Source organism: Phodopus roborovskii, unplaced genomic scaffold, assembly GCF_943737965.1.
Source record: "Phodopus roborovskii unplaced genomic scaffold, PHOROB, whole genome shotgun sequence".
Taxonomy (NCBI): domain Eukaryota; kingdom Metazoa; phylum Chordata; class Mammalia; order Rodentia; family Cricetidae; genus Phodopus; species Phodopus roborovskii.
In genome coordinates this window covers 20151799-20172926 of record NW_026126540.1, presented here as the reverse complement: position 1 = coordinate 20172926, position 21128 = coordinate 20151799, and the positions used below count along the sequence as shown (strand labels likewise).

The following is a 21128-nucleotide window of genomic DNA, read 5'->3' as shown; positions in this document are numbered from 1 at the left end:
TGAATGAAATTAAACATGAATTGTGTTAAAATCAATATGGTATAAATGAGAAGGACTAAAGTTTATAAAAAAGACCTTCAAACATCAGCTTCTTAACACCAATCAGTGTTTCTGTATTTGGCATACCATATGGGCTTCCCTAGGAAGAGATATCATTATAACGAGAAGAGGAAGTGTAATGAAATCACCATGGTGTCAATGGAAGAAAGACGTTTGACCCATAAATGTTATGCACATGGAAAGGAAGGCAAAAATTGCTGAGCTATGAGAAAATCTTAGAGTTAATACTTTATGGTTCAAGATGAAAACAGGTTAGACAGGACATACAATTATAAAAATATATAGTAATCTTTGAGAAGAAGAAAACAGTGCTATTTTACTTTGTGACATAAAGATAGAAGACAAAAATTAATTTCCTGAAAGGAAAAATGGAGACACTGAAAATACTAACAAAGAGAGAAGGTTTTGTGTACTGAAAACACAAGTCAGAAGTAACTTATTTTTACTTTGTCCTATGAGCAGCTAACAATGTTAGCTAACAAGATCTTAGTGTATTCATTATACTCAATAAGAAACCAAGTCTCAGTAACATAAAAGATATTGATTCACCCAATGTTATAAATAAAATGTGTTAGCCATCAACAGGAGGGAAAATGTTTATGAATATCCAAAATCCGTCATCATGGCATTTTCTACCCTCAATTTTTTCTTTCAAAAAATACGCCGGTCATTTTTCTTTTTATCTTGCATAACTCAAAATGGAGAAAGCAATGAGCTCAGCATTGTCTCTGCACAATACTGAGGACTTCTTTTTGCTAGCACAGAAGTAAATGACTAGTTTCAGGGCTCTGATTATAGCATCATTCAAGCCTAAGTCAAGTTTCAAACTTCATAATTCGTATCGTTTTGTAACTTCTAAACTTTCATGTCACAAGATAGTGGTGTGGCCAAAAATTAGATCATAAAGAAACAATAGATGGAATGCTTGTAGAATACTCTAACTGTACCTGTCTTGAACGTACAATAATACACTAAATAGCAATCTTATCTCAACAGCCACCTAAGTCAAGCAGTGCAAATATGAACCTTGATCCTAAAATATTGGGAAGGCCAAATTTAACTAATTACATTGTCTGAAATCCATTACAGTACTTTGTATAAAACAATGTTATACTTGAATATAGTTGAGCCTTTAAAAAAGTTATCAAAGGATTTGGCATTAAACAAAGAAAATTTAAAATTAGTTTTAAGCTAAGTTGGCAAAGGAAGCTGAGCACCACACGGTAACAACTATGAAATAGACAAACCGACCTGTATTCCCAGTCACATTAAAATCAAAGAGAAATGTCATACTCTGGAAATTCCCATTTGTGTTCCTCCCTTTTCCTCTCTTCTTAATCCAAAATCTAAAAGAGGGGTTGTAAAACAGCAGGGAGTCAAATTAAAACACACTTTATTTTCAAATGTCTCCATCCTCACAAACTGACTTCCTGTCAGGAAGAGTTCCATTTCACTGAATACCCCAATCAGCAGGGAACTTGCAGAATTAAGTGCCAGTTGATATTACTTTGTTTTGCATTTACCACCCTTGAGAATAATGTTCAAAGATGTCGTTACATAGTCAGCATGGTCTCATCCTTCTGACTAGACAGCCAAGCCACAGGGTGTACTACCCATTCCACAAAATATACCTTTCAAAGTTGTGTTTTCTAAATCCTAGTGTGCTGGTGAATCAACAGGACGCCTGTATTTCAAATTAAGCCCAGTATGGGAAATGAAATTATGTTTTTCTTTGGCTGTAAAAAGCACTTTAATTAATATCAAAGAAAAGCCTGCATCATAATGTAAATAAAGAGAAGTGTATATAGTGCATGCTTACCAACCTTCTATTTGATTTAAACATTTTTAAGAGAATGATACTTAACACTTGATTTACTTTGATTTTTGTATGTGATTACTGTTGTATGAACACATATGTTCCCACCTTCAAATACAAAGTTATTTTTTATAAAGTTTTGGAACAATTCAAAACAGTAGGAGGTATTAATCATGAAGTAGTTAATAAACTGCTAATTTTTTTTAACTGTTAATGATTCTAAAATTTTTATGACCAATTCAGCTATCCCCTGTAGCTCTTAAAAACTCTGTATTTATGGCAGGAAGCTCTTTAGTGCCATCTTATAAGGTCAATGGTTTACACTGCACAAACTTAAACTAGCTCTGAACACTTTGAAGAGAATATCTATCCTTCCCCTTATTGGACATTCCATTTACAAGCTTCCACTGTTGCTTTAGGGCAGAACCAGGTGATGATTCGGGAAGATTTTTCCCCATTTTAATGGTACAGACTATGCTACTGATTCTCATTCCATTGGCAATCAAAAGATCATAGGTACTGACAATAACAAAAGCTCAGAAACAGTCCATTTATATCTACTAATTTTATAAAAGTATATTCTATACAAGATGTACAAAAACATCAAAAGGGAAGGAATAAGGCAATAAAAATGTGAAAACATAAAACTATATTAATCCTGGTTGGACCATGACACATATAAACCACTCTTAAAGAAACCAATTGCCCCCCAAAGTACTATTTACCTTGTAAAAGAGTTTAGATACAAAGGAAATAGAATATTTACAGTATGTCAAGGAATGTTTCAACATTTAGTACATCTTCTAAATCTGTTGCTCTACAAACAGCTTTGAGAAAGAAAATATTGATTTCTTTCTACTTAAATATAAAATAAATTATTTTTAAAAAATCCATCCACATACCAAGATATTGCTTTATTTATATAAGCATGTTGTTTTTGAAGGACCTGAAGTTCAATATTTCTCACATTGTTTACCAGGTCTGATATAAGTAATGAATGTTAGGATTAGGCCAGTAAAGTGGCTTAAAAGTAACAGAAGTGGTTCTGAAAAAAGAAAAAGAGAGAGACAGGAAGGAAGGAAAGAAGTAAGGGAGGGAGGGAGAAAGAGAGGAAGGGAGGGAGGGAGATGTGGGGGAAGGAGAAGGGGGAAGGGAGGGAGGAAGGGAGGGAGGGAGGGAGGGAGGGAGGAAGGAAGGAAGGAAGGAAGAAGGAAGGAAGAAGGTAGGTAGGTAGGTAGGCAGGCATGGAGGCAGGGAGGCCGGGGGTAGGGGTAGGGAGGGAAAGGGAGAAACTGTACAAAATTTCTTCAAAAATGGTGATTAGGAGCTAGCATAGAGCCAGGGGCCTGTAATTCCAACACTGGGGAAACTAAGCAAGAGGATTGTTAGCTCTCAACCAGTCTGGACTGCACAGTAAGACCACAGATCAAAAAGCAAAAAATAAATAAATAAATAAATAAATAAATAAATAAATAAATAAATAAATAAAAATAAATAAAAAGGCAGTCATTGCCTCCTTTTAACTAGAACCTAAAGCTCACCAGTTAATGTGTATTCAAATGTATCATGTCCTTCCTTCAAAGTAGAGCAAGAATTCAGAATTCAAATTAGTCTTTTAGATTACAGTAGAATTAGAATAAGATAATTTCTGAGTTAGAGGGACCCTGCTTGTTAGAGAAAAACTTCCCAAGGACTCCAAAACACAGGAATTAATATAATGAGGAGACCTTACCTATATAGGCAGGCACACTAATATATTCAGCCACTATCTAGTAAATGTTATCCAGCTGTTATCTCTAACATGTACTGCAGGAAAAAAAGAACAAAAATTATAATAGAGTATAAGTACCAAAACAGCTCTTAGGTTTTAAGTTTCACTTCAACCTTTGCACGTAATCTGGAAATCATATGTTGGGGGCAGCCAAGCTAAAAACTGCCAATGGGCAAAGCTAATGGGATCTGGAGTTATTTTTATGCAAGTTTACAGTAAAAACAAACATATTTAAAAGGTATTTTTATTACATAATAAACACAAAAATGAAGATTTCCACTATGAAGAATATCGGCTCCTATACAATCAAAACAATCATTAGTTACATCACTATACTATTAGTACAGTATGCTGTTAATCCCAGAATTTGAGCTGAAGTAGGAGGATAATAAGATTCAGGCCAGGCTAAGATATATAGGAAAGCTCCATGTCAACCCGCATCCCTGTCTCCCAAAGACAAAAAAAGAAAAAAGAAAAAAAAAAAAAAAAAAAAAAAAAAAAAAAAGAAGCTATTACTAATTTCTTACTTAAACATTTAATGGAAACGTTCTATATCCAGATTTTAAAAAACACAGATTATTGTCTTTAGTCCTTTAAGGCCTTTATAATAAATATATACCAAAGTTTAAACTGTATAATTAGATAAAAAAACAATATATATAATTTCCTAGAGATATAAGCTGTGTTCTGATCCTAGCTTCTAGACGTCATCTAACACCTAAGCAAGACCAAAGACTGTGATTACAATACTAATTCATTTGGGGGTAAAGGTGGCGGGTGGTTGACTTGAGGTGGGACACATAGCTCAATCTGTAAAGTGTTTTCCTAACATGCATGAAAGTCCTCACATGCATTAAACAATCCTTAGCATTGCATAAACCAGGCTTCACAATGAGTACCAGTAATCCAAACTCCCAAGAGATTGAGGCAGGAGGATAAAATGTTTGAAGTCCACTTGTGTTAAGATAGAAAGTACCAGGATAGCCTGAGCTACTCTGAGTGACCATCTCAAAGTAACAAAAACAAAAGTTACCATTTATAAGAGGAGCTAATAAGGAAGGAAAAATCAGGTGCCAAGACAGAAATATGATGACATGTTTGAGTAAGTTTAAGAACTTCATGATGACTGTAAAGGACTTTCGAGCCCCACCTCTCAAAAAACCCAATCATCTAATGATGGACACGCTTTTCTATTATTTACTTGTTTGCAGGACTCACCTACTCATAATAGGATGATGAAAGGAAATGTTTATGAGCCAGAAGGGCAAGGACAAGAGCACTGAGTATCATAGATTCCACAGAGATAAATTCAAAATAGAAAAGCAGAACTTATTAGAAAAAAAAAAAAGAAAAACTGAAGAAATAAAATGAACATCCTATTAATAATATTCAGACCAAAAATATAAACATAAAGTGACATTTGAAAAACTATAATGATGCTGATTGATATGTGACTAGGGGACTATTACCAGTTGCTAACTGGCAATTTTATGACACACTAACCAAGGGAAAAAACACCAACCTTATCATTACATTCATGAAAAAACAATATTTCCAATTTTTTAAAATCAGGGTAAACATTTAAGTATATTTTTTGCTGCTAATTAAAAACTCAGACAGGATGCCAAGCCAGACTACATGGTGCTGCTAGTTTTTCTAAATACTGTATGCATTTCTGATCAATGGGAAAAGAATAGATGACCTGGCAGAAGGCTCAGACAATAATATGTGATTTACAGGACATGAATGCGCTACCACAAGATTTATCTGACAGCCCTCTCCGATAGTGGACTGTTGAGTATCCGATGGAATGATTTCTAGTCTAGAAAGTCTACTACTGAGTAGCCACACACATTATTTATTTATTAGATGTTTTGGGTTGAAACCATTTTTAAATGATGCACTTCACAATGCACAGTCATAAATTCAGCTTTAAACCCAAGAAGGGAGGCAGTGTTATTGGAATGTATGTCAGACTGAATTAGGATGAGCAACACAACACTTTTATAAAGTGGCCTTGAATGCAATGTCAGTTCTTTCAAAAATTATATTAATGTCAAATGAGCAAGATATAAGTGCTTTATACAGCACTGAAGTAATACTATTGAAATATTTATTTAATATTTTCCTTACATTCAATCTTAACAGGTTTAAACACAAACACAACATTTGTAAGTTATATTTTTTTAACAAACTGAATTTAAAATATAGTTGAAAACTTTTTCAACTTTTGTCTAGAAATATGTACTTCCCTAAAGAGTGAATGTAGTTACATTTTAGTGAATGTAGTTACATTTTAAGTAAAGCAAGTCAGTCTGGGAATGTGGCTCAGTGACAGAACACTTGCCTAATACGTGTAAGGCCTAACCAAGATTCATTCCCAAGCACTGGAAAAAATAAATAAATTAAATGAAAATCAGTGTTTAGAGTTGTTTACTACCTAAGTGATTTTATTTGGGATAAAATAGATGAATTAATTTAAGTAACTTTACTTAAAATCCTAGATGTTTTAAATAGGATAAAGTACAGAATGATGCTTAATCAACTAGTAACAAGGAAAGCACAAAAAACATGTTTGTCAGAGCTTCAAAGAAGTATATACTAATACATTTTTTTCTACTGACAGCAAATTGCATGTGATCAGCTCTTACTACTTAAATTGAGATTATAATTATATTTTGAAATAAAGTATGGTTAAATACCTTGTCTTTAAAATTCAAAAACAGAATAAGCTGTAAATGGGCTCAAGAAAAATAATCAGAATATAGCTGACTGCTATGAAATTAACACCAACTAATTTGTAAAGTTCTAAATCAAATTTGCAGATGTTAAGTTCATAAGCATATCCCATTATTTATGTGATGAAAAAGGAGTTTTTGACCTGATCTTTTGATCTTTGGCACTCAATCCTCTCCATCTCCTCTTAAAAAATTAATTAAAAATTTAGCAAGATGGTAGCTTTTTACTTCCTACCCTATCTCACACTAAAAAAAAAAAAAAAAAAAAAAAAAAAAATTAATCAAACTCAAGACATCCCCACCCAGTATCTGCAAAATGTCCTCTTGAAATTCAATTTCATATCTCTTCAGCTTTCATGTAGAAAAAGACAGTTCACTTCTTAACAAAATAAATCACTTTTGTGATTACAAAGTTGACCTCTTTGAATTAGGAAAATTCAAAGTGAAAAATGTAATTATCACCCTGGAACAATCTGTATACATCTGGAGCTAATTCTAGCTTCATTTTTCACATCATTTTTCACACTGTGTTACATCTTGTGAGATGCCATGGGACTTTTGAAGAACTCATAAAAAAGTGCTAAGGACTTCAGATACTCAACAATGTATGTTATTCAAACAAAAGCCTGGAGAATTCCTGATTTTTGAAACTTACTCTTCAAAGTGATCTCCATATGCCATTTGATCAGATAAGCATTAAGCAGCACTGTGACATCCATGACAAATAGGTGTTATCATGTGTCATTCTTTATCTGTGCAGTTTCTGACATCCAAATACATAATATGCTATATTTGAAGTAGCTTTCATGCACCAAACCAAATTCAATCCTAAACTAAAAGGTGAAACTTCATTATCAAAATCTGCATAGGAAACAACTATATCACTATAAATAACTGAATCATAATCTTATGAAGAAACTGTGAGTACTAAAAGGAAAGACAATTTCAAACAGATATAAAACTGTATGTAGTGATTTCCATCCAAGAAATAAACAACTATTTAAAATCAGATTGCTTAATGAGAAATTTTACCAAGTGAGCTTTTGGAGAAAGAGCATTCTAAAGAAAATGGTTAAATTACAAAAACAGAAAACTCACAAACTCTAAGAATAAGCCCTTTAAAAAATGTAACAGCTCCTTTCAAGTTCATTATAAAATTCCATTATCTATACTCTCTAGAAGTAATTGTTCTTATTGCGCTTTATTGATAACACATAGTATTGATTTTTCACACCTATGATTCTTTAATCTGTATTCATGAAATGTCCATCAGCACAGTCTAAATAAATTTGGCAACATAGGCACTAAAATGAATAAATCGATGCAAAGAAACATTAATTTTGTATTATCCTTATTCGTTAGGCAAGGAAACCATGAGAGTTGTAAATGAAGGTCAAAGGTGTTGAAATGGGTCAAAAACCTTGACCTCTAGAGCAATACCCTTCCTATTAAAAAAAGGCTATTTTAAAGTTTTAAGCAGAGGAATTTACTACCACCAAGATATCACTTTAAAAAGACTACAAAAACAAAAAACTCAATAAAACATTCATTTGTTTATTTGAAAAATAAAACAAAATACCACAGGATACATAATTTCTATTTCAGTTTTAAAAATCATTAAAGCTAACCGCAAGGTTTCTATACACTGGAATTAATTTTGCTCTGAGGAATTAGTTTTGTACATCTTTATGATGATCATTGCCACATCTTGGTTGATATTTTCCCAAGTCTACTGTGTATGTCAAAAATAATTAGCAATGACAAGGATTCAAAATTATTTATTACTCATTTTATAACCCCTACACAAAAGGGAGGCAAACCCAGGGCTCCCAGGAGAATCAGAGTGGCACTCCACAAAGTACATAAATAAAGCAATTTCTAGAACCTAAATACACGGAGCAAAGACAATCATGTCAAGATGAGCTGATCCAAGCATTTTAATGTAATTCTAAAAATTAATTTTTTCTCATTTATCTAAATTCTCTCTCTCAGTTCATGCTTCAAAATCATCTATACCATATAAAAGTAATCACTTTAAGGAAGAAGTTAAAAATTTTTAACACAGCATACAAAACTTTACTATCACACAAACTTAACAATGCAAGAACGACTTCATTGTCATGCAAATGTACATGTGGACTGACTTTTACTTTGATATTTAGTCTTGTTTATACACACCTGAGAACACAGCAGCATAACCAACTCCACAACTGAACTGCTGGACTTCATGCAAACCAGACCTATGTAAAAAAAAGAAGGTTATTCTAAAAACACAAAGTTTAAAAAAAAAAAATGCTAGAGATTCACTTTTATGCTATTTTTGTCCAAATTCTATTTAAACTGTTAATATTGTTTGTGCTAAGAACTACACCTATATACATTTGATTGTATGATTAAACAAAGTACTCTGTGGTATCAAAACTACCAGTTTTGTAAACTACTTTATTTTAACTTTCAAAATACCCAAACATTTATTGTGACTTCTTCTATAATGACATTTCACAATACTCATAGAAATGCATACAACATATGCCATATTGATCATAATCATCTACATTATGTTTGGGAAAGGTGATCATTATACATGCAGAGAAGGGAAATGGCTCCTTGACCTTTGCTTTCTCCACCACACTCTCTCCCTTCAACCCTCTAGCTATCAATCAAGTTTCCATTTTGTTTCATGGCAGCAGACATCCCAAACACTCTTATTAGTACCTTGACCTACGACCTCACACTAAACCCTAACAGAAATGCAAGCCATTGTCTGTTATGTATTCCTCATTTCCTATAAACTAATTATTTACATTTTCCTTTCTATGTTTTGTTTTAGATTAATTAAAAATATCCTTAGAAAGCAACTTTTATATTATTAATAATCATTAATAAAAATAATAAAAAAGAATTATTTTTAAGTCACCAGTATAATCAAACAACAGTTCAAAGAATTTGCTATAGCTAATATGTTTAAAGGTAATTCCAATAATTGTAAGAATTGCATAACCCAGAAACATTATAATGATCAAAAACTTACAGCTGTTAATTCTGTACTAAAGAATTCCTAGTGACATTTAAAAGCCCTATGCTATTACTTCCATCTTTTACTCCATTTAAAGCTCTTCCACACAGAGAGAACTCATTCTCTGTCTCTTATGTCTCCTGTCTTTATGCTCTTTAGTTTTTGTTCTTTTTAAATAATAATCCCTCAGCTGAACAATAGCACAAGTTGGTATGTTGAAGCTTTACAAATACCTTTGATTTAAAAAAAAAAAAATGGCAGAGGCACAAAAAAATTATCTACACAACATTTCTGTGCTGCATGCAGTAGGCAAGCGCGTCATCCACTAAAGTGTGGGTTTGCACTGCCAAGATGGCTAAAACACTTCAGCCTAAGGCTGCCAATCAGGAAAGAAAGGACAGAGCTACTATCTCTCTTTGCTGGCCTTGGCCCTGCTGTCTGAAACTCTGTTACTTCTTAAAATGAAACCCAAAGACAAGCCCAGCTTTACGACAACTTCAAAACCTAGTCAGTCCCCTTGCTAAATGGGAGAAATAGTGTTCCCCAAGGGAAAGCACACTCTGGTTACACAAGACCAACTGATTAGTCCTGAAAATATAAATAAAAGTAACTTATAGGCTAAGCAGGTTATATTTAGAAATGTACAACAATTAATGAAAAAGAGACTATGAATTTGAAAGAAAGTAGTAAGGGCTATATGGGAAGATTTGGAGGAAAGAAGAAATGATGCAATTATAATCTCAAAAATAAAAGAAAAATGATCAAAAAAAATCTAACTTCCCATAGTGAATCAATTCTGAACCTTTCACAGCTAAGTCATTAATCCTCATTGGATTAGTTAATTAACTCCACAGGAACAAGAATTGCCACCTCTGGACTCTAATCTGGACCTTTTCAAATTTGTTCATATATATATATATATAAAATGAACATCCAAAACTAGAAAGATTGATACAATAGTCTTTGGTGTTCCACACATACAGGTATTTCAATATTTACATAGAAAAATACATGTATATACATATACACTTCAGTCTTATTTCAGGATGATAGAATACATATAATCTTTATATTTTCAATATAAAGATAATAGTTGCAGGGCAGCTAAAGCTGTTACACAGAGAAACCCTGTCTCAAAAAAAAAAAAAAAAAAAAAAAAAAAGACAATAAAGAAAACATATACACTGAACAGGTGAGTGCTCAGAAAAATAATGGTAGTGAAAAGTCATCTTTATTTGAACAATTAATAATATTTTCGCAGAGTAGCAAGTGTGCTAGAAGAGTAGAGTGGGGAGACATCACAGGCCTGGGATTGGACATCTCGCACTAAGTGCCTACTTAAAGGACATTCACGCCACAAACAGAAATACATAACTGCAAATAAAGATGAAAGCTCATAAGTGGACATACCACTTTAAACATAATTATTTGATAAATCCAGACTTCCAAATACTTTTTAAATCAATTATTTTCAAATTATATTATTTTAATAAATAGGTATAAAGTAGTCTATTTTTAATGATGCCATAAAACTTAACTGGAGTATTTCTAAAATTAAAAATTTCTGTTCAAATGAATTCACTGCTACTTTTGCACGCTGAAAATGAGATCATGCATTGCCAAATGTAAGTTGTTATTTAGGACACTGAAGAAGAAATGGGGATTTCTACCAGGATCCTGGAGTAAATTATCAGTACTTAATCTTACATCATCAATCTAGCCTCCAAACAAATGAAACTCACCAATTAAAATCCAACCATATTCAAACAAAAAATTAATTCTTATTATCATTAATAAAAAGTTCTCAAGCTTGACTTTCATAATCTCTAGCTTGGGATGACAGCTGATATTTTTAAGTTACTCTATTAAATGTGTTGTTTTGAAACAGTGTCTCATGTTGTCCAGGCCAGGTCTAAAACTCCATATTTTGGGGCTTTTATTTCCCCAGTGCTGGAATTCTCAGTTCTTCCAGTCTTAAGTTCTTAAATAGAATCAGTTGTTTGAAAAGTTGTTTTCTGTTGAACTGATACCTGTTGCCTGAAGAAATTCAGAGTGAATCTTCCTTAACTTAATTGAGTCATCTTCTCTAACACTTCAAGATCTTTCCTAAACAATGCCTCATGCAAAAAAGAAAAAACAAAGGAAGAAGTAAAGAACTCCTATCCTTCATCCATTATAGAAGTAGCCTGCCTAGTAACTAGTGGCATGGTGGCAGGGGCTGGAGGGGTTGAGACAGAGTTTCTCTGTGTATCCCTAACTGTCTTGGAATTCATTATTGTAACCCGGCTGGCCTCGAACTCAGAGATACGCCTGTATCTGCCTACCAAGTGCTAGAATTAAAGGTGTTCACCACAATACCCAGCTTCCATGGATCTTAAGTTAAAGTAAAACCCAATAGTTAATGTAATTGTACTAAAAAAAAATAAATAAATCTTGATCTAAAAATGAAACTCAATGGTAAAGTACTTGCAAAAGGACAAGATCCCAAGCTCAACCTCCAGCACTAGAAAACAAATACTACTGCTTTGGCCTAATAGTTTTATACTTTACCCAAACTGCTGGTTAAAAAACAAAAACAAAAGTAAACTAAATAGTTTAAAATATAACAGATTTTTGATAAAGTCTTCAAAAATCACATACGTGTGAGGGTCTTAACAATGGTGAAAATATTTAAGAAGACGCAGACATTTCTCATTCAAGCATATATCTTTGTAATATAAAGAAATACAAATGGAATAAAAGAAAACCACCTACTTGTTCCTTCTATAAGCAGTTCTTGTCCATGACTACCCAAAAGTGTTCGAGAAAGGAAAGGTGCAAAGTCCACAAAAATCTCCCGAAGCAGAGGAGCTGCCTTCTCCAGGGCATGTTCTAGCCTTTCTGTAATACTAACAGAAATATGTTAAGGGTTATCAACTTTCTAGGTTCTGAAGTGAACTCTACTTCCCTAGAAATGTAAAGTTACATGAAAAATAAAAATGGCCAAAAGACACATTACTGTGTCTAATGGTTTCCTCACCCTGATACATCTTTCTACTCTGAGTCCTCAAAGACAGCCTTGATTAACAACCATTTCAAGCATCAGTTCTTACTGGAAGTTGCAACTCATCAGTTAAAAGCACCTTTTTATGACTCTGCTACAACCCAAACTAATCCAAGATCTCACCTAATTTATTCGCTCATCAAACTCAGCTATCAGTACACTGATCAAGTTAACAGTAACTTGAGATTTTAAAAAATCATGTTAATTATGCCTTCATTTCTAAGGAGTCAGTTGTAGTGTGTAAATGTTTCTCAAAAGCAGTTTACATTTTTATTGTAGTAACAATTTCTAATACAATCTAAGTGACCTCATTAGAAAAATCACAGGTTATATATTTATGATTCTCTCAATTAACATTAAGTTTGCATGAGTATGCCTATATGTTCACACATCACATACTTTAAATGACTTTGAAAAGATAAACAGCCATGCTGCAGTTTAGGAAACTGACAAATACCCAGAGTTTTATATAGCAAAGAAGTTAGCAGGCAGTTATCTTGGTTCACAACATTATTTCCAGGTTGTTATCAACAGTGCTGCTCCTACTGAAATTATCAGACACCTCCTAACGGATTCTGCTCTCCTAAACCACCTCCTCACAGGTTTCTCCCTGTGCCTCACAGAATCTTTTAAGCCTGTGTAATCCTACAAATATACACCTTTCATAAAAGCGCCCCACTGCCCAGAGAGACAGAGATTTGGTAATTATGGTAAGAAAAAACAAGAATTCTCTAACCCCTTAGGGTACAGTGGTTGAAAGTAAGTATAAAAATTTCAAAATTAAAATTTAAAACATACATTCCAAATTAAAATTGTAACTAAAAGTAAAAATATATGTAGGACACAGTATTAATGTGGTCATGATTGGCCAGGCATCATCACTTTAACAATTTTAAAGAAAAGGAACAATGAATTCTTAGTGATTCATAACTATTTATAATATATATAACCACTCATAAAAATATTTGTCATACAGGTAGCATTTTTACTACAAGGAGACATTTCATAAATATTTTTCAACATAATATTTTGAAATAACACTAATTTCTAAAGTATTTGGGGGAGAAGAGAGGAAAGGATAGATAATGGAAAAGCACAAATTTTATTACCCCAGTGAGAAACTTAAATACCTCATATGTGCAACTGGGTCTTTTGGGACAGAACCAACTGCTGGGACAGAAGGCAATTTTGCATTAGGTGATCTACTTCCTGTAAGAGAAAAAAAAAATTGACAATAATTTTCTGGTTTTAGATACAAGGATTCAAACAAATATGACCTCTTTATAGCAGCCAACAAACATGTATTAAAATGTATTTTTCCAAACATGTATCACACTTTAGACAAAGACTTTTGATAAACCAATGCTTCTTTTAATATTTATAAGTAAGGCCAGTTGTGCCAGGCAACCCTGATATCCAAGGGGTATAGAAGAAGCAGATAAGCACTTTCTCATGAGTTCTGATAATTAACAATATGACTTGTTTTCTCATGCATATTCCAAGTGATCCTTTTTTACAAAATCACAGAGAAGATAATAGCAAGGCACAGATTGTTATGAGGAGTTTCACGCAGCGTAGTGTCTGCTCCCCAGCCTCCTGGACTTTATGGTAGGGAACACATACCTAGAGACCATGCCATGTACTAGCTTCCATCTCCCCTGCCTACTTTATCCAACTGATACTTGGTTTTGTTTTGTTTTATTAAACAGTGTCTCATATAACTCAAGTTGCCCTCTAACTCACAATGCAGCCAAGAACATCCCTGAACAACTGACTTTCTACACATACTTCACCCTACAAATTCTGGGAGTATAATATGCACCACCACATCTGGCTTCCAATTGATGTTTTTAATGGACTTCCAGCTATCATACAGCACTTTTTAGAGAACAGAACCATCATCATTCTCATCCAACTACCTCTTAGCAGCTGGAAAGTCCAAACATATACTTGAAGAGCTGCATTAATATGAACTTCAGATATAATTCCCCTAATCACCCCAACTCCTGTATTTCAACAGGTCAATTTTCTCAGCATCTATCTTTTTCCTAGCATTTTATTCCAGTGTTTTTATTTAAAGTACTAAATAAAATTAATTTATATTATATGGTCTCATTACAGTCTTTCCAATTAATGTTTCTATATAGCCTTTAATGCTTATATATTAATATTGCTAACAACAAATTCAAGCCTCTTATTATATAAAGTGTTCAAATTATTTTCTCTTAAACAAAAGTCATTGTCTTTACATCATCATGAAATAACTGTTCATAAGCTTAACCAGACAAGAGATCAGGCCAGGAAACCAACCCTGACAGAGCTAAGAAGGATAAGAAAGGAACTAATCCAAAGACTAAGCTAGAAAATAATTCTGTGATATGAAGAGTTTGCAAAATCTCAAGAAAGTAAAAGGGAAAATAAGTTTCTGCTTAAGAATCAAAATATACAGGATGAGACTGTCAATCGATCTAAGGTAGAAAGAGGACAAAAATGGCAAAGTCATTGCTATCTACCTAGTATTAGGAAGAAATGCAATATTAAATTCTCTCTGCAAGACCGGACCAAATGAACTAGAGGAGTCCAGTTGGCATGGTAATAGACACCTGAGGTAGTCAAGTAGAAATGAGTACACCGTGCTGGCAGTTGCAGTCTGGTTCCTTAAAGCAGTAAGCTACAAGGGTGCCAGGACAATGTAAGAGTAAACAGAGACAAAATTCTACTACAGCCCTTCACTAGGACAGAGCAAAAAAGTCAGTAAATACATGAAGCCTACAACACACACACACACACACACACACACACACACACACACACACACACATACATACACACACACACTGATAAACAGAACTCTGAAACCTATGTACTATAAAATCAATATTGAACCTAATGACTATGATGATGCATGGGTAGGAGAGATGATTTCAAGAGGTTTGAAGAAAATTCAAAAATGTCAAATGATTAAATTGTGGAAAACAAGATAACCTTAAAAAGAATTACAAACAGGGTATCCTAGAAACAATATCTTTTTGAAGCATAATTCAAACAGACTACCCTTCCCTTCTAGATTATGCATAAGGTGTAGCAAGAGCAAGTGTTAGACTAATGAATGCAGGTCAACAAGGGACATTCAAGGTAATCCTTTGCCTTCCAGAAACTCCTTGAGGAGTCTCTGGAAGGTTCCCATAACAAATTTGGTTCATTTGTTTCCTGTTATCATGGGGGAAACTCCTTCTCAGAGCAATCAAAACACTTAATGCCTATTGGGGAAAAAATAACAAAAAAAAAAAAAAAAAAACAAAAAGCATAAAAACATACTGCTATAGATGACAGAAGAGCTTTAGAGGATAAAACAAAAATTTCAGGAGAAACCATGAATCAAAATTGATAAAGATTAAATTTTAAAAAACTCCCCAAAGTTAGGGTTGGGGAGGGGAAAAAAAATCAACTGTCTTAGTGTCCTGGAGAATTTAAGCATCCAAAGAAAAAGGGAGAGCTACCTGGAAAAAAATTACCAAGAAAAGAAATAATCTGACTTAATATGATTTCTAAAGTCTCCAAAAGGAAGATAGAATCCCACAACAACAATTCCACTAGGACTGTAATAACACCACTAAGCTGAAAAACATAAACTCAAGATCAGCTTTAGACTACAAACTGATCAGAATTTTGAGATGGCTAGCTAAGATGATCCAGCTCACAGACTACTCTAGTCAGGAATTGAGACAAGCCCTACACTTTCCCATTACACAGAAAATGGACAACAAATGATACAGCTACCTCTCCCAGGACTTGACAATTAACCCAAATTTTTCTTTTGAGGATCCCATAAAGATGCCATTGCCCCCAAACAGCAAGAAGTAAATTTAAGAGCATGATGCTCACATTACCAAGAGTTTGGGTTGGGTGGTTTTTGGTCATTCAATAGGTTATGGATATCTGTCATTGTTTAGGGAAATTGGTTGCAAGTTGTTATTGGTAATAGGGAAAAAGCTAAACAAAGGAGATAAGATTCGGGGTTCTTGCTCTGAAACGAAAAAAGGGGGATACAGATATGTTAGGACAAAAAGGATATGTTATTGAATCTACTCTGAAAAGAAAAAAAGGATGATATAGATAAGATAAAAAGATAGATTACTGAATCTACTTTTAAAAAACATATACTAGTTTAAAATATCTTACATTGGACTGTACATTTGTATACTGTATACAAATTTTGTATACTGATACAAATTTGAGATTAATTTTGTGAGAACATACCGTACATACATTTCTACTCTTATTCAAGGTATTGTATCTATACAGCTCATTTAACAATGTAATGCAAATTTCTAGTTCTTCAAAGTTATTATTACCAACTATTTAGGATAATAAGGACATGCAGGTTAGTAATTAGTCACCTATTACAATTAAACTTATACTCATATTAGGTATGTTTTCAAGGTCAAATAATATTTTAAATAGACAGGCCATCTTCAAACACTTTGCAGAATATGGCATTTAAGATGTTTTAATAACATACTTTTATTTTTATGACAATTAGACATGTCTGCTCCTAGCAGCAACAATCTACTACAGAGAAAATGATGGCCATTGAAGAAACTCCACATGGAGTTTACTTTTTTGTGTGACAAAAGTAAGCCACTGGGCAGGAAAGTGTTCTTGCCTCGACTTTTGACAGTATGCTGTCCAATTGGACAAGCAGGGCACAAAACAGTGACTGCCCCATCTTGCCAGACAGTCCTTCAAAACACCTGCTTCACAGAAAAGTCTATCAGAGATGCTAGACCTATAGGCCCCAACATTGGATAGAAACCATGGTGCTGTCCAGGCAATCAGCTATTTCTGGCATTTCTCTCATTTTTTTTTTTTTTTTTTTGAAAGTCTTCTGTTCATACTTCCTGGTTACTCAGTTAATATTATATCTTTCTTGGGTCTCTGAGGGAGTTGAAAACTAGTTAGTTATAGTTTTCCTTGTTTACCAGTCTTAAAAAATAAACTCATACAGAAATGTAAATACGTAAGATTGAGAGACATAAAAAAGATAATTTTGAGTAGGTAATATAAGTTAGAATAGAAAGTGAATTAGGTACAACATTTTGGACTCAACAAGATAGGATAAATAACAGTGTTTTATCTTAATTTGTCAAATGCAAATAGACTACATATTGTTGATATACTTATTGTCTATATACTTATTGCAGATAGCTTTTCTTATATTAATTATAACCTTTTTATTTTAGACAAAAAGGGAGATTATGGTGCTATTTTGTTTATGATCTAACAAATAAAACATACCTGAAGATCAGAGAGCATAGCTATTCACCCTAGTCAATCATAGAGACCAGGAAGTGGTGTCACACATCTTTAATCCCAGCAGCCACACTAGTTAGCCATAGAAGCTGGGTGGCAGTAGTTCATGCCTTTAATCTCAGCACTAGGGAGGAACTTAAAGCAGGTGGAGACAGCAATGCAGAGTATTCAATGTGCAGTTATGCTGAGAACAGGACCACCCCTTTGGTCTAAGCCCTGATATAGGTAAGAACTCTCTAGTGGCTTGGCTGCTTTGTTTCTCTGATTTTTCAGCCTCCCCCCTCCCCGCCTGCCCGCCCCACCTAATATCTGTGTCTATGTTTTTATTATCCTTGCTACAAATGTGTTTGATTTGTTTCTCAAACATCAAGCATGAGTATGCTAGAAACATCCCAACAGGAAAAAATTGGTGTAGCCAGAAAATGCCTTTCTAAGATATGGAGGAAGTGGTTGACTGATATCAGGGGTAAGCCCTCAGATATCCAGGGGCTAGCCTGACGCTACTTACTATGCCACTATGCCTTGTTATTTAAAATATACTAAGCCCACAGCTAGTGCTTATATTTTCTTATTTGAGATAAACAATTTCAGAGCAAAGGAACCCTGTGACTATGAAGAATTAACATACAAATCCACACCACTGTGCAATCATGTCACAACACAAACACAAATATAAACTCTGACCAAAGAAATAAAATAATCAAACAGTCCAAGCCTTCTGAGAGATTGCCATTTCTTTACAAGTTGTAATTGGGGCCTAAGTTTGCTCTTCTTCTAGGTAGTACTACAATATCTGACAATTACCTTTGCTTCCTCACAGATTTAATTGAGAAAGAAGCCTCATTTCCTTCACATAAAAGTCAAAAGCTCTAACCCTGTAATAAACTTTGTGAGTGGTGTGCCACAGGTTACCCATTGCATGCTTCCTCCTTTATTGAAATGGGTAATAAGCCAACTTACTAACCCCAAAATAACCAGTTGCTTTCTGTATCTGTGCACTGATATACATGTTCATTCAATAGTTTTCCAAATATATGTAAAAAGATCATCCATCAGAATCAATGCAGGTAATAAAATATTACATACAAATTCCCTAAGGATCTAAGTAACAGATGCCCCTTGCAATAAGGAATTATTGAATCAAATACAAATTTTTCAACACAAGAGTGTGAGTAAATATATACATGTCTATATGTGTGTTTGTCTGTCTACAAGGGATAGTCTACATGCCCAATAAAAACTTACTCAAAATGAAATGAAGATTTTTTTATTGACTGAATAAAGACAAGCCTTTTAGTCTTACTGTAATATAGAGCAAGGACTAATGCTAAATTTTGGAAATTAGCAAGCATTCAGTATACAAATTACTAAAGAATGCTATACTTGGGTCCACTGCTGAGTTAGTTTTATTTTGTTTTCACTATTTACACTTTGAAACACCATACCAAAGTATGATAGCATATTTTTAAATGACTTCATATTAATATAGAAAAACTTCATTTCTGTTTCTTTGAAAACAGAAAGGGTATGGATACCTTCTCCTCTGATGTTTGTCTTCTACCTCTTTTAAAGAGAGGTTGCCACTGTTGACATGAAAAGTCTAGAGAAGCTAAAAAATAACATTCCAAGCAAAAATTTAAATCTTTATACTAATATTTAATAATATAGTTATAAAATGTAAATATGAAAACTACCAATATTAAGCTAAATTACAAACTATTTCAATGGGTAATATTTCAAGAGGAAACTTGGACAGACTAATTCCTTTTCTGGGTCAATCTACTCAGTCTTGCTGTTCTTTGATCATATTACATGTAAAATTTAGAAGATTTTTTTATACTAAATTTCCAAATACTTTAACCCTTCTTGCTTTAAACCCATACTGTGCATTTTTTTTATTTATATGGCTTCTTGCACTTTTTTTATTTATATGGCTTCTTTTAATTTCCATTTCAAATTCCATTTGTATAGGTTACCAAGTAATTCTTTATTAGCCAATAATGTATTGCTGAATTTGAACAGTGCTTTTTCATTGTTGTTCCTAGCTCACTACAAAATTAAGAACCACAGTCATCTAAAGGTGACAATGATAAAGTTCAAAGAGAGAGTCATTAACTATGACATTATACAAAGAATAACTCAAGGCCATGTGGACATGGCTATGCAGAATGGTAACGACAGCACTCAGGACAGAAAGTACACCACAGGTCCAATGTCAGTCTATACCACATTAAGACATTCTAGCAAGACCTTGAAGAGAGGGAGAAGGAAAGGGAAGCGGAGAGGGAAAGGGTGAGAGAGTGAATAAATTTTCCTACTCAGAATATAATAATATTAATCAGTTCATCCACAAATGACTTTCCCAAGTCTACTAGAACAAAAGAAATAAAATAAAATTGAATATGTATTCATTTACTTATTTGAATCTTATTTTAAATGGCAAATAACTTAAGACAAATGTGCCCCAAATCTACCAGTTATTGTTATTAAATACAAGAGAGGACTTTTTATGTGCTTAGGATTCCAAGTGAAAGAGTACCTGACAAGATACAAACATAGCATGACAGATAAAATAACACAGAGCAGAGAAAGAGAAAGGGCACTAAGGATGACAAAAACACTACACTCATAGCATCAATTCGAAACAAGTAATGAAATGAAAAGCCAGGCAGAAATGAAAACAGCATGCAAAAGAGGAAAGAAAAAGCCAGATGCAAAAATTAAAATGAATCAAGAAAAGATGACACTGAATAACTAAAAAATATGAATGATTTGAAAAAGCAACACAGTTGACCAGGCTTATAGCATAACACTACAGCGCATGCTTAATATGTATGAAGCTCTGATCCATAAAACAAAATCAACTAATTAATTAATTAAGGAAGTTATAGATTAATACCAAATACTTCAAAATTCTGGCTTGACAAAGAAAAAACTGAGAAGTTATTTGAAAAGACTACTACAACCAATTAAACAAAATTTGAATAATAAGGAACAAAGGGATATGTTATGGGTCAGGCCCATGAGATACAATATAATTTTATAAATTTGGCCAATGGTTACATAAGATTTTGAGATGATGAAATAAAAGCCTAAGCCACACAATACAATGCTACTACAGCAACTTTTTGTTTCCAGGTGCAGTTTTTAACTTAATACCTACTGTCTTCTATATATGAAAATAATATGTGTATGGAAGACACATGAACTCTCAAACCAATTGATAGGGGTTGGGGATCTACCTCAGTGATTAAGTTTTCAGCACAAGGAGAGAGAGAAAGAGACAGAGAAACAAAACAGACAATAAAAGTAAATTCTAAAAGAGAAATTAAATATGTCATAGTAGTAGAGCTCTCAAGCACAACAGATGT

General features: G+C 33.4%; 2 protein-coding genes across 10 annotated transcripts in view; one reads left to right on the top strand and one right to left on the bottom strand.

Moving 5' to 3' along the window:
- Positions 1-21128, top strand: part of Kirrel1 (kirre like nephrin family adhesion molecule 1) — a 1148154-nt gene that overhangs the window by 750071 nt on the left and 376955 nt on the right. The window lies entirely within an intron of this gene.
- Positions 1-21128, bottom strand: part of Lrba (LPS responsive beige-like anchor protein) — a 552647-nt gene that overhangs the window by 389858 nt on the left and 141661 nt on the right. For all 6 annotated transcript variants that reach the window (XM_051199359.1, XM_051199362.1, XM_051199361.1 and 3 more), the window contains 3 exons: positions 13575-13653; positions 12156-12289; positions 8564-8625 (listed from right to left, as the gene is read on the bottom strand). In XM_051199359.1, coding sequence (XP_051055316.1) covers positions 8564-8625; positions 12156-12289; positions 13575-13653 — 275 coding nt within the window. The remainder of the gene's footprint in view (positions 1-8563; positions 8626-12155; positions 12290-13574; positions 13654-21128) is intronic.